Raw genomic sequence first — 14,203 nt, 5'->3', positions numbered from 1 at the left:
TTAGTGCTCCTGATCCTAACACAACTATGTTAACTACAGTTGTCAGTCGGTGACTGCAAGGTGTAGAAGAAGATGGCGAAGCATTTGGAGTACCTTCCAAAAATCTCTGGCTTCCACAACCGTGTTTGGTGGAAGACCGATGTCGTCCCATTGGGCTATGATGGTTCTAAATTCAGGGGAGCGATTCAACAGAACGACTAGTTCTGTATCCAGAGAGAGGTCCTGCCCAAACCTGCATCCAAACCTTCCATGATCTCAGAGCTTGCGTGCTTCATCGTATGACAAAATGTGAGAACAACTTGTAGTGCCAATTACCAACCTCATGATCTTCGTCCATTCACACCTTCTTCGCTTGAACACCGAGAGGATTTGTTCATCAGAAAACAAACCATATGTGAAAGTCATGCTCATGAGAGTCCCATCGAACTCGTCGCACGCATATGCCTACCTTGGTTTACAGTAATCACTTCCTCATTGCCAAGGATAGCCAAGGTTTCCTTGGTCATGCTCCTTACATCACAACCGATAATAAGAGGAGCTTGCAAGGATGGATTGGATTGGAGTGGAGCAATTTGTAAATAGAATCTTCACTACGCAAAAAGATGATGAGAGAGAGAGAGAGAGAGAGAGAGTTATGCTACCTCGGAAGCGGCCTAGAGGTTGAAGTGCACGATGTACTCATCGTTACTCATACCACCATTTCCAACTTCGAGCATGTCTGGATCTATAGATGTAAGCCGACATGTCAGACGTCTTGCATAGAAAAAGATGGGATCGGCTAATTATGCAGGCACTTACCATTCCGGTCGCCGGGCCTTGCATGCTCAATGGAAACTTCATTTATCTGCCCTCGAGACCATACTGCAACATAAAGAAACAACATATTTTTATCAATAATAAAGAACATGTTTTTCTAAATTATGAAATAATATAGATATCATTATATAAGATTATCATGATCTCAGTGATATTTGGAGAATATATTATTATTATTTTAAATTATAAAATATTATCTTGATTTTATCAATAATAAAGATTAGATCACAAAATTTTTTTCGAAATTATGAAATAATTTAATAAATATTTTTATATTTTTTTAAATAAAATATATAATTATTATATTTTTATACTTTTTATTTGTGCATATAAATTTATAATCATTATCCATAAAAAATTTAGTGAGTCATACTCATCGATACCTTTAAATTATGACGTGAGCTTTACATCCATACAAAAAATTTCTTTAGAATGAGTTAGTGTAACAAAGAATCAAGATCATGATTAAGAGATTCTAAATCATGAAAAACTATGATATGATTTATCACGATCACCTTAATATTTTAATATTATATTATAATAATATTAAATTATAAAATTTATAATAATATATTATCATGATTCTATCAATAATAAAGAACATGTTTTTCTAAATTATAAAAATAATATAGATAACATTGAGATAAGATTATCACGATCTCATTGATATTTTGAGAATATATTATTATAATTTAAATTATAAAATATTATCTTGATTTTATCAATAATAAAGATTAGATCTCAATATAATTTCCGAAATTATGAAATAATTTGATAAATATTTTTATAATTTTTATTTGTACATATAAATTTATAATCATTATTTCTAAAAATTTATAGCCATACTAAAAATCTCTCTAGCAGTGTAACAAAGAACCGAGATCACAATCAATTTATTCTAAATCATGATAAACATGATATGATTTATCATGATCTCCTTAATTTTTAATATTATATTATCATGATCCTATATTATAGAATTTATAATAATATATTATCATGATTCTATCAATAATTATAGAATTTATAATAATATATTATCATGATTCTAAATTATGAAATAATATATATATTTTTGAGATAAGATTATCAAGATCTAATCGATATTTTGAGAATATATTGTTATAATTTTAAATTATAAATTATTATCATGGCTCTATTAATAATAAAGATTATGATCTCAATATGATTTCATAAATTATGAAATAATTTTAAAAATAATTTATAATTATTATTAATTTTTAAAAAATATAATTATTATATTTTATAATTTTTATTTATACATATAATTTATAATTATTATCAATAAAAATTTAATGAGTCATAGGGTGAGATTTATTAACATACCGAAAATCTCTCTAGAATAACTTAGTGTAACAAAGAACATAGATCATAATCGATCGATTCTAAATTATGATAAATTATGATAATATTAATATTTTTCTATTATATTATTATGATTCTAAATTATAAAATTTATAATAATATATTATCATGATTCTAAATTATAAAATTTATAATAATATATTATCAAGATTCTATTAATAATAAAGAATATGATTTTCTAAATTATGAAATAATATAGATATCATTGAGATAACATTATCACGATCTCATCGATATTTTGAGAATATATTATTATAATTTTAAATTATAAAATATTATCATAACTCTATCAATAATTAAGATTATGATCTCAATATGATTTTCGAAATTATGAAATAATTTCATAAATATTTTTTTTATATTTTATTATTAATAAAAAAATATAATTATTTTATTTTATAATTTTTATTTGAGCATATAAATTCATAATCATTATACATAAAAAATTTAGTTAGTCAGTTTTTATCACTCTTGGTTTTCTTTTGTGATCTAAGAAAATTAATAAAAATTTATACTCATCAATACCATTAATTCATGACATCTATACCAAAAATCTCTTTAGAATAACTCAATGTAACAAAAAACCAATAGAACGATCAACGGATTCTAAATCATGATAAACCATGATTTATCATAATCACTTTTATATTTTAATATTATATTATCATGATCATAAATTATAGAATTTATAATAATATATTATCATGATTCTATCAATAATAAAGAACATGATTTTATAAATTATAAAATAATATAGATATTATTGAGATAAGATTATCATGATTTCATCAATATTTTGAGAATATATTATTCTAATTTTAAATTATAAAATATTATCATGATTTTATCAATAATAAAGATTATGATCTTAATATGATTTCCTAAAATATGAAATAATTTAATAAATATTTTATATTTTTATTATTATTTAAAAAAATATATAATTACCACATTTTATAATCTCTCTTTGTATATATAAATTCATACTCACTATTAATAAAAAAATTAGCGAATCATTTCTTCTTGCTTTCTTGCGACTTTTTTGGTTTCTCAAAAAAATCAATAAAATTAATACTCATCAGCACAATTAATGTATGATGTCTTGGTGTGAGCTTTATAGCCATATCAAATCTCTTCTGTCCCAATGCAACAAGGAAACTGAGAACATGAACGAATGAATCTAAATCAAGTTGTGATTTACCATGATCCCCTTAATATTTTAATATAATATTTCATGATCCTAAATCATAGAATTTATAAAAATATATTATCATGATTCTATCAATAATAAATCATGATCTCAACATGATTTTCTAAATTACCAAATAATTTAAGTAATATTTTATATTTTTATTAATTAATAAATTATATTATTGTCACATTTTATAATCCCTCTTTGTGTATATAAATTTGTAATCACTATCAATAAATATTTAGTGACTCATTTTTTCTCTCAGGTCTTTTTGATGACCCAAGAAAATCAATAAAAATTTATACTCGTCAACACCATTAATGCATAATGTCATGTGGTAAGCTTTATATTCATATGAAGAATCTCCTCCAAAATAAAGAAACTAAGATCACAATTGATATGGGCAAAAATGGCAACGCACCACGTCAGCCACGCCAGGTGGATGCACTGCCCGAGGAGGCACTTTGAACACACTTGAGAACACTTCTTCCTCCCAAAACCCCCTCCACATCGCTAACTAGATCGTCGGAGGGGTCGGGCTGAGCTCCCGGCCCGACCTGTGTGCAGGTGCGAGACGGTGTCGCCTTTTCCCGGCGCTGCGGCGGAGCTTCCTCCCGACCCGAACAACCGATCCCGACCGCAGGGAGACCCCGAGGGACGTCTGCCCGAGATCCCTGACATCCGGACCCCAGAACCGAGCCGCGTCGGCCCCGAGGCCACGGCTTGAACAGATGCCCTCCGCATCATTTTGGCGCTAGAAGGAGGGCCGAATGTCGAGGGATCCTCAGGCTGATCCCGACGAACTCCCTGTCGAGGGATCGTTCTTAGTAGGGGCGCAGGCCGTGCGTCCCTTGCGTGACGGGCCGTGGGCTGATGACCTCCCCGCGACCTCTAAACGCGGCTGGCGTTCAGTCGACAATCCGGATCTGTTTCCGCCCGAGGGCGCTCCGAGCATCCCCTCGCCGGTGTCATCCGAGGCTTTTCACGACCTCGCTCGTCAAGTCCGAGCTCTGACGGATATGGTGCAAACCATCATCCCGCTCGTCTCCCAACCGACACCCCCACTTATGACTTAGCCGTTACGGCAACAAGAGCCGCCCGCTTGGGCCCACATGACGCTTCTGGAGCCTTCCACTTCTCCTCGGGTCAGACCGACCCCACTCGGGGATGCAGTAAGGACAAACCCGAGCGGTCGCCCGGGACCCGAGGTATTATCTCCGGAATCAACGGACTTCCTGCGAGCCCAACTATGCCTTCTTAGTTAGCGGCTCGACGAACCAGAGGAGTTTCGCAACTCAGAGGGAGAGCTCAGGGTGGACACACACCGAGGATCTCCGTTCGCACCAGAGATACGAGATCTCGCCGTTCCACCGAACTTCCAGCTCCCTTCTCTGGACGCATACGACGGCGCCACTGACCCAACGGACCATGTCGCCGCTTTCCGTGCCCAACTAGCACTGCATGGAACGTCCGACGCTTTGATGTGCAGGGTGTTTCCCACGACCCTGAGGGGTCCAGCCCGCACATGGTACGACGGCCTGAAGACCGGAACGATCAGTTCCTTCGGCCAACTCACCAAGGACTTCGAGCTCCACTTCGCAGCCCATGCCCGGCCGAGGCCCTCCGTGACACTACTCCTCAGACTCAAACAAAAAGAGGACGAGCCCCTCTCACGTTTCGTGGATCGCTTTACTACGCAAATCCGGAGCTTACCAGACACTCACCCCTCATTATAATATTTCGAATAGATTATACCTTTTTGCTTTATTTTGATAGAATCATTTTTTTTTAAATAATGAGATTTTTCTTGTCATCTTCCTCACTAGCCGTCGCCTTTGCCTCATGGTTTCATTACCTCTACCCCTCACCAATGCCTGTGATTACCTTTGCCTCGTCATGACATTAGTTGTTGCCACATCCTCCTCTAGATGGACATTGGCGATCGTTGTCTTAGTTCCATCGTGACCACCTCCACCCCCACTATGTCTACCTCACACTCTTCGCATTCACATGACCTTCCGTGCCCTTACATGGGATTTGACCAAAGGAAAAAACTCTCTCTCTTATCTTTCTATGAAGGCTCCATACCTTCTTTCTATTGTGCGTTGCATGGTATTGAGGTAAAAGAGGACAACATACGAAGTAGGGATGAGAAAAGGAACATCATCGTTTAAAGAAATCTCGAGTTAGGTGACAAGGATGTAAAGGAGAGGACGAGAAAAAGGGGTCGAGTCAAGTGGAGAGAGCAAAAAGGTGAGGTGGAGGGTGGACGGTGGAGGTAGATGAGGTTTATTTAGACGGGGGCCAAAGAGGAGGAGGGTGTGGTTAGGGTGGGGCCAAATAGGAGGGTGTGGTGGGGCTCTGAGAGGCCGAGGGTGATAAAAAAAGAGAGAACACGACAATCGACGATTGAAGGTCAGGATAATCTAATTTTTAGAAAATAATAATTCCTCTGCATGAATAAAAAAATTAAAAAAAACTCTAATCAATTATATATATATATATATATATATATATATTATTGATACGATGGTAATATTCTAAAAATTATTTGGGGGGGGGGGGGGGTTGCTGTGCAGAAAGTATAGAAAATTTAAAGAACTTTTAGATAAATAACAGGAATTAAGGGACTTGAGCGTAAATATTAAAACATATTGGTAACGCTTTACCGCCACACTCCGATCTCCGCTCCCTAAACCCCATCTTATCGGCTCTTGTCGGTGGCAGCCACCACCTCCTCGCTCGAGCACCGAAGGGAAAGTGTTCGACACTTCGGAGGCGGACGAGAAAGAGAAGCTATTTTTAGGTATCGATCGATCAACCGGATAGCTTGCTCTTGTTCTTCTCCGTTGAAGTATCCAGATCTCTCCTCTCCTATGATCTCTTTTGCTTTCGCGTTTATCGTTGCTTCTTTTTATGGTGTTATGGTTTATTTGTAGGAGGCAGCTAGGGTTTTCGCTGCCGGAGGGGAGGAGAGAAGGGATGGCGAACATCGACATCGAGGGGTTGCTGAGGGAGCTGCCCAACGACGGGCGGGTGCCCAAGACGAAGATCGTGTGCACGCTGGGACCCGCGTCGCGGTCGGTGCCGATGCTGGAGAAGCTGCTTCGGGCGGGGATGAACGTCGCCCGCTTCAATTTCTCCCATGGCACCCACGAGTACCACCAGGAGACCCTCGACAATCTCGGCGTCGCCATGCACAACACCCAGATCCTCTGTGCCGTCATGCTCGACACCAAGGTGCTTCTTTATTGCTTTCCCCTCCTACCCTTCTTTATTGCTTTCGATTGGCTCGTCTTGTGTGATTAGTGTCGTGGCTATGCCTTGCTTGTGAGTTTGGTGTGGAGGGATACTGTAAATTTTGTATCTTTTAAAAAAATCCCTATTTTTAGCCTCTGTCTGCTCCGAATGGTTGCTAGTTCTTTATGATATACCTGTGGGGCTTTTTCTTTTTCTTTTTCTTTTGAGGGTATTAAAGCTTATAAATATATCAGGTACTTTCCTACAACTTCAAATTTTGGGGTTGTTGGTAAACTATCGAGATCTTTTTCATGGTATTAAAGCTGGTCATGAGATTTTGAATCTTACATGTGCCCTTCTTTATTTCGGTTGGTGTTTGATCAATACTTGTGCTATGCCCTTTTCATTAATTGACTTGCACCATGTCAAGCCAACTCTATAAATACAAAGAAGAAAGCAAGTTATGAACCTTGAGCCTTTTGCTTTTCATGATTTATATTGAACAGGACCCCTGGAACAACTTTAGCATCTATGTATAGTGTTGCTGCCTGTTTTATTGGCCATACACCAATTAGCACCTACGTTGATTTATGTTGAGCCCCGTACGTAATGCATCATTATGCTGTCAGTATAGGATACCACAAGTCATCCCATCACTTCCTGTGTACCTTCAGTGGCCACCCTGAGGCATTCAACTTTGATCGTCTACTGTACTTTCCATGTGAACCTTAGTATGCATTGCCAAAATCTGAGAACTGTTGCTTCTTTTGTATACCAGACATCAAGTTCTTGTTATACTATGTTTCTCTTTCTTTCTTTCTTCTCATTTGCACAGTTCAAACAGAAGGTTTTATCACTTATTAAGTGGCATCTTGTTGTTGTTGTCAATCATAATTCCATTGTCAATCAGACAGAAGTCCAGTATAACATTGTATCTTTTCTAAGAAAAATTAATTTTAAGCTTCCTGTTAAAACCTTGCTCTGTGAAGCAACATGTTATCTTTTTTTCTTGATTATCTTGCTCTTGTTCTTTTGTCATGCTGTTTGAGATTGCCTTGGACTTGAGGTTGCTTACCTTCCATTATTCAGTTATGATCACTATCAGTATTTGGAAGATCCTGATATGGTTATTTGGTTAAGGTTTTATGACTAATAATATCATGCTTACCTCAAACATCCTGGTAATCTCATCAAGCCTAGGCTAGACAAGATCATAAGATCAGAAGTTGCATTTTTTGTATTTTGAATGGCAACATTAGATTTAATTTTGTTTTATTATTAATGTCTCTGCACAAATTATAGTCAATTTGGCAGTTTACTTGACCTGTTGGCTTAGAACAGTCAGTCTGTTCATGGTAAACCTTCAATCAGTTCCCTCTACCATGGTAAAACCTAGGCATTCCAGTCCATTTAAGTTCTACCAATCATGATTTGATTGTACATCGAGGTATGGAAGCACATGTTATGGTGTAATATGGTCTCTAATTGCAAGTAAAACTAAATTCTTGTTCCTCCAATCATAAAATGGAGATCATTTTCCAGCAAGATTCTACTAGGTTGATGTCGATGGTTACAGGGTGGAAATACTATATTCCTTTATTTCATTTTACGGGGGTATGTTTGCCCCTCTCACATGCTGTCATTTATTCTCGTACATTATATATCATATGCTAAAATGATGTTTGTGACATAATTAACTTTTTTTCTGGTTTTGTTATATTTTTGGTACTGCCCTATGTTGGCTTATGTTGGTAGAGGCAACATCTCTGTACTAATCAATTACCCTTTGCCTCTGTATGCATGCTCATATATATGTATATAAAGTGACACACACTACCTCTATTCCCGTGCAGATGGCATACTTGTATGCACATGTATTTACGTATGTATATCAATGCATGTAGAGAGAGATCAACTAGGGATATGATCATAAACCCATGAGGCATAAGAAAAATCTTCTTACATGCTTTCAATTTGAAGAACAATCGGAACTTAACATTAGATACTTGTTTGATATACTTGTCTGTTCCATATGTGCGTGTTGAGTAGGTACTCGAAATTGATGCTTGTTTCATGTTTGTGGATCCAGACAAAATAGATGAAACGGAAGAGATGCGTGAGACGATACATTTCCAATTTCAATTACTGTTTTTCATCTCCTCATCTTTCTACACTTTCCATAATTTTCTGGAACTTATAAAGAATTGAGAAGAAATCATTAGAAATTTGAAATAGATGATATTTTCCCAATTGCAATTTAGCGCCAGTTCTACTATTTAAATTGTGATCCCAAACCTTGAAGATGTTGTTATTAATGGTTCCTGATTGATTTCTTGCTTTTTTTTTTGTCAGAGTAATTCGATTATCGATATTAAATATATGTCTTGACAAGTATTGGTTGTTTTGAGGACCGTTGAACTTATGCTCTTGAGAAAATTACTGAGCAGATAAAACAGTAGGTTGCTTTGCTAAATATTTGAACATCCACCATATCTTTGTATACTGTTGAGTGTTGACATATGTTTATGTGATCACCAACTTTGCCTCCTGTTGACATATGTCTTTGTTGCCCGTGCCTTCTTTGCTCACACTGTTCCTTGTAATTTGCTAGGGGCCTGAGATTCGAACTGGTTTTCTGATGGATGGGAAGCCTATCAAACTGACAGAGGGTCAAGAAATTACCATTAACACTGATTACAACTTAAAGGGTGACGAGAACATGATTACTATGAGCTACAAGAAACTTCCTGTCGATCTGAAACCTGGAAACACCATACTGTGTGCTGATGGTACCATAACCTTGACTGTCCTGTCATGTGACCCAGAGGGTGGAACAGTGAGATGCCGTTGTGAAAATACTGCAGTTTTAGGTGAGAGAAAGAATGTCAATCTCCCGGGTGTCATTGTGGATCTCCCCACGTTGACAGAAAAGGATATGGAAGACATTCTGGGGTGGGGTGTGCCAAATGAAATTGATATGATTGCCCTCTCTTTCGTCCGCAAAGGATCTGATCTTGTTCATGTACGGAAGGTTCTTGGCCCTCATGCAAAACGTATACAGCTGATGTCGAAGGTTGGTTATTCTTTTTGCTAGCATAACACATTTATATAGCTTTACATGTGTTTTTACACTCACAGTTAATAGTCAATCATGCTTGCTATGATGGAACTGTCATAATCTGTTATAACGAGTATAATGGACATGTTTAAAACCATAACAAGTCATTATAATGGTTAGTTATAACAGATTCATGCGAGCCCTCCTTTCAATGTGATTTTGCTACTTTTTTTTTTAACCAAAAAAAGAGAAAACTTATATTAAAACACTAGAACACTTATTATGACTTTGCTACTAATAGTTGCATTATTCAGGTAATCACAGGTTTATACCATGTTATAATGAGATATGATGATTGTTATTTTTTATTTATTTCTTTTAAGAGGTGTGATGACTTTTACTAGCCAAACACCATGATTATAATTGAAGAATTTTAAAACAACGGTTGTCCATCTGATTAAAAGTTCTACATTGTATAGATGAACAACAATGAAATTCAACAATCTATGATATGATGGCTTTTATAAATATCAGGTCATGACAGTTGTTTGCCCTTTTATTATATAGCATGAGTCCCCATCTTCAAGATAATGATATCTATCTTCTGAAAAAAAAAATATTTCACCTTGCTAGTGATGCAATTGACTTGTTTTGACTTTTATTTGTGAATATGTTTATCGTTTCATATGTTGTTTGTTTGAACTTTTGATGTTGGTCATGAAGATCGAGAACCAGGAGGGTGTGATAAACTTTGACGAAGTCCTCAAGGAAACTGATTCTTTCATGGTTGCCCGAGGTGATCTTGGAATGGAGATCCCAGTTGAGAAGATTTTTCTTGCTCAAAAGATGATGATCTACAAGTGCAACCTTTTGGGCAAACCTGTTGTTACAGCCACCCAGATGCTCGAATCCATGATCAAGTCTCCTCGCCCAACACGTGCAGAGGCAACCGATGTGGCCAATGCTGTTCTCGATGGAACTGACTGTGTCATGCTCAGTGGCGAGAGTGCTGCCGGAGCATACCCTGAGCTTGCAGTGAAGATTATGGCTCGAATTTGTATCGAAGCAGAGTCATCCCTTGATTATGGTGCCATCTTCAAGGAGATGATAAGGACCACTCCTCTGCCAATGAGCCCATTGGAGAGCCTTGCATCCTCAGCTGTTCGCATAGCAAACAAGGCGAATGCAGTGCTCATAGTGGTCTTGACACGTGGTGGAACCACTGCTAAGCTGGTTGCCAAATACCGGCCAGCAGTCCCGATCCTCTCTGTGGTTGTTCCGGTGCTGACAACTGATTCATTTGATTGGACAATCAGTGATGAGAGACCTGCAAGGCACAATCTGGTATACCGAGGGTTGATCCCTGTGCTCGCTGAGGGCTCAGCCAAAGCAACGGATGCTGAGTCGACGGAGGTGATCCTGGAGGCCGCAATGAAGTCGGCAGTTCGAAAAGGGCTATGCAAGCCAGGAGATGCCGTCGTAGTACTGCACCGCATTGGCATCGGATCTGTCGTAAAGATCTGTATGGTGAAGTGAGTTAATAAGCATGTAAGTTTACTGCTTTATCTCGTGGGATCTACTTCTTGGTATAATTATCTACCGACTGTGTAGTAAGTGTTTGATCAGTATATGATTAAACTGTCTAGTCGTGACCATAATTTTGCTCTGATTTAGAATTTTTGTGCTTAGGTTAATCTTCCGAATCTGTTGGGTTGTTCCGTATTCTTAAACGGAGGAGGCTCTGAACTGATTAATCTAATCATCATTTATTATTTATTAGTTTTAATTTAAACATATAAAAATATTATTTTTGGTTTATCTTTTAAGTTAAGTTTCATCCAACTTTTTAGAGGTATTGCTCTCTAATGCGTTAGAGATGTGATGGGGCACGGCCGTACCAATTAACTCACTCGCTCAAGCATAATTATTAGATGCTATTGAAATCATGGCCGGCATTGGGGGTTTAAAGAGCAAGTAATGTTAGAAATTACTGATATATAGCAAAATAAATGCCCATTATCAAACAAAAATCATCCATGATGATGTGATTTTGGTCACAACTTGGAAGAGGAAGCAAAGAGCAAATAAATAATGATAGAATTACTAATATATGGGAAAAGAATTGGCCATGTATAGAGCCATAACTTTTTGTTCATCAAATAAAATATGATGTTTGGGGAAAAGAGGAATAATTTTTGAGAAAAGCAGTCTCCTATTTACCACCAACATTCCTCACATTACATAAATAGGTCAACAAGGTTTAAAACTGAAAAACAAACAGCCTAAAATTTTATGAGATGCAACAAAATTGCATGCATATTTTTTCTCTTGTCATTCGTCATCGGAACTTTCATAAGCTAAACCTAGCAAACTTTTAACTGCATCCTCTGCACCCTTTGATTTCATGGAAGGATCTTTACCCTCCTGCTCTTCCTGTTTCTTGTGCACCCCAACGGCAGCCACCAAGCATGAACTTTTCTGTGTTTCGCATGGCCTCGTGGGAGATAGATTCTTCCCAAGCTTTCCTTCACTGTCTGCAGGTGACGCAACTCTTCCAGGGAAAGATTGGGTGGAATGCTCAGGTTGCAAAGAACCAGGGCTCGAAACCTTCTGCCGCTTAGGTTTGATTCCAATGATGTTTTTCAAGAGATCTTGCTGCCTGCCCATCAAAGAAATAACAAATCATGTTTCTTGTATAGTAATAATAAGCCTGTAACTAAATCCAACATTACCTTATGCCACTCTTTGGCTTCGGTTCAACCCGAAGTGGCAGGGGCAAAGGTGCAGGTGAGGAGTCCGCCAAACTTGCAGCTTTGTAGTCAGAGTCATGGAAATTAAAATATACAAATGAGAAAAAAGACAAAAAATGATGCAGAAATAGCTATATGTCAACACATGCAACTCGTTCCCATGAGGATATCTTAAATGCAGCAAATGCCCGTTTTTCAGTGCGCCGTAGAAGACGCTCGGCATCTTCCTCGGCTTCCATTTGTTCTTTAAGATATAGCAAGTCATCGCTGTCCAAAGCTGAGAGCGAACCACCACAAAGTTAACCATATCATGAAAGTATATAACATTGCTGCGAAAAAGAAAATCAAGTACCGCCTCGCCCATGAAGGTAGCCTCCACGTTCACCGGCAACTTCCTGCATCTGCTAGCATCAACCGCCCAACAGGAGAAGCCAATATCCCTGCCGGGGCACGTTATCAGAACACTAACATAGAAAATGTTTCCAACACGCATGCCTGAATGAATGAATGAATAGTTAACCTCAATGAAGTCACATCAGTTCACAAGAAAATGGTCAGCTATGCCATATTATCAAGTTATAAGCAAAATACTTTCAATCAGCCATACAGACATGTACTCCTTCTAAACATCAGTAGATCAGCATCTGCAGGGCATCATTGAAGCTGAATTACGTTCAGCCAGTGCAAGTTTTTCTCAAATAGTCACTGCTCTTTTTGTGGTTGCAAGGGAATAATTTTCAGCATATAAAGTAATTCGATGTGTTGAAAAAAAAAAAGAGAATAAATGCTAAACTAGAAAATTATAGTGTTTCACACTAAAAAGGTGAAACACTCCAAAAAGTTTTGCATCATTAATCTAATATGCGTAATTGAGTGATATTATGTCGTACACATGAATTCGAACAAGAAATGAGTGAACTTTTCTAGCTCATATGCAATTCAAATTATAGTTGTCTTTATTACTAAGATTGATGAATCAGAAAACCTTGGATGTAAATCATATTCTATTCCCCATGAGATCACATCTAAAATTACAGCACCAGTATGGCACAGGCTAATCTCCATGCTCTGTTTATCTGATTCAATCAGTTGAACTTTGCAATGGCAACCAACGCCAGCCAGTTAAGAGTCCAAGAAATCTTGCATTCCATAATTCTAACGACCAACATATATTACTCGAAACTCAGAAAAAGAAAGATTAAAAGACTTCTTTTTTTTTCTATGAAATAAAGCTACTTGGAACAAATCACAGGAGCAATGACCCATAGAAGGGCCGATCGGCTAACCTTAGCCACCATCCGTTGGAAGGTGACGTCCTCGTCGTCGATCTTGTCTTTCCCTTTCCCCCATTTCCGATCTGCGAATCATTACTAGGATTGCAGTTATCGCGTCTCACGACGAAAACAGCAGCAACAGCCGCAACGAGAAGGTCAAGGAGTTCGCCTGCAGCAATACCTTTGGGGTCCCTGAGGTTGGTGTACTCCCGCACTTCCTTTCCCGCCATGGCTTTCGATCACCGGCGAAGAGAAACCCTAGATTTCCAAAGCCTCCGCCTCCGGCGAAACAACAAAACGATCGAGGGAACGGAGAAAGCCCTAGAAGACGAACGGAAACTGGTGCGGGCTAAACGTGGTCTCATCTCGGCCCAACTTGATCTCCTCCTTCCGTTTTGTCAACGACTCGGTCAAACCTGATCAGTATACTTTCATTGTTCTCTCACTAAGCATCAGCCAGTCCCCATCATGCCTACCTGTCTGCTGA

General features: G+C 37.7%; 2 protein-coding genes across 6 annotated transcripts; one reads left to right on the top strand and one right to left on the bottom strand.

Annotated features, from left to right (window-relative positions):
• The first annotated feature begins 6,045 nt into the window (after nucleotides 1–6,045).
• LOC135619161 (pyruvate kinase, cytosolic isozyme-like) lies at nucleotides 6,046–11,350 on the top strand. 3 transcript variants are annotated; one of them, XM_065120883.1, is made up of 4 exons: nucleotides 6,046–6,200; nucleotides 6,334–6,634; nucleotides 9,246–9,707; nucleotides 10,416–11,350. In XM_065120883.1, exons 2-4 carry the CDS (start codon nucleotides 6,377–6,379, stop codon nucleotides 11,226–11,228), a joined length of 1,533 nt encoding a protein of 510 aa, XP_064976955.1. In that variant the 5' UTR covers nucleotides 6,046–6,200; nucleotides 6,334–6,376; the 3' UTR covers nucleotides 11,229–11,350. The 3 variants fall into 3 exon arrangements, with proteins under 3 accessions (XP_064976955.1, XP_064976957.1, XP_064976956.1); XM_065120885.1 differs by having other exon boundaries at nucleotides 6,064–6,200; nucleotides 6,341–6,634; XM_065120884.1 differs by having other exon boundaries at nucleotides 6,107–6,248.
• Nucleotides 11,351–11,907: 557 nt separating this feature from the next.
• On the bottom strand, nucleotides 11,908–14,097 carry LOC135583524 (uncharacterized). 3 transcript variants are annotated; one of them, XM_065120881.1, is made up of 6 exons: nucleotides 13,898–14,097; nucleotides 13,729–13,799; nucleotides 12,795–12,843; nucleotides 12,613–12,719; nucleotides 12,425–12,507; nucleotides 11,908–12,351 (listed from the first exon to the last, which is right to left on the bottom strand). In XM_065120881.1, the coding sequence occupies exons 1-6, from the start codon at nucleotides 13,944–13,946 to the stop codon at nucleotides 12,024–12,026; spliced, it is 687 nt and encodes a 228-aa protein (XP_064976953.1). In that variant the 5' UTR covers nucleotides 13,947–14,097; the 3' UTR covers nucleotides 11,908–12,023. The 3 variants fall into 3 exon arrangements, with proteins under 3 accessions (XP_064976953.1, XP_064976952.1, XP_064976951.1); XM_065120880.1 differs by having other exon boundaries at nucleotides 12,425–12,505; nucleotides 12,795–12,937; nucleotides 13,898–14,056; XM_065120879.1 differs by having other exon boundaries at nucleotides 12,425–12,505; nucleotides 12,613–12,937; nucleotides 13,898–14,062.
• Between the last annotated feature and the right edge of the window lie 106 nt (nucleotides 14,098–14,203).

This window comes from Musa acuminata, chromosome BXJ2-8, assembly GCF_036884655.1.
Source record: "Musa acuminata AAA Group cultivar baxijiao chromosome BXJ2-8, Cavendish_Baxijiao_AAA, whole genome shotgun sequence".
NCBI classification, from domain to species: domain Eukaryota; kingdom Viridiplantae; phylum Streptophyta; class Magnoliopsida; order Zingiberales; family Musaceae; genus Musa; species Musa acuminata.
This window is presented reverse-complemented; position numbering and strand designations above follow the sequence as displayed.

Bases quoted from the DNA above. Each gene is read 5' to 3' on its own strand.
- LOC135583524 (XM_065120879.1), bottom strand. From the start codon at position 12,935: ATGCGTGTTGGAAACATTTTCTATGTTAGTGTTCTGATAACGTGCCCC. The intron at 12,506-12,612 runs ATATCCTCATGG...CTCTGACTACAA, and splicing joins GGGCATTTGCTGCATTTAAG to AGCTGCAAGTTTGGCGGACT. The intron at 12,352-12,424 runs GTAATGTTGGAT...TTTGATGGGCAG, and splicing joins AAGCCAAAGAGTGGCATAAG to GCAGCAAGATCTCTTGAAAA.
- LOC135619161 (XM_065120883.1), top strand. From the start codon at position 6,377: ATGGCGAACATCGACATCGAGGGGTTGCTGAGGGAGCTGCCCAACGAC. The intron at 6,635-9,245 runs GTGCTTCTTTAT...GTAATTTGCTAG, and splicing joins CCGTCATGCTCGACACCAAG to GGGCCTGAGATTCGAACTGG. The intron at 9,708-10,415 runs GTTGGTTATTCT...TTGGTCATGAAG, and splicing joins GTATACAGCTGATGTCGAAG to ATCGAGAACCAGGAGGGTGT.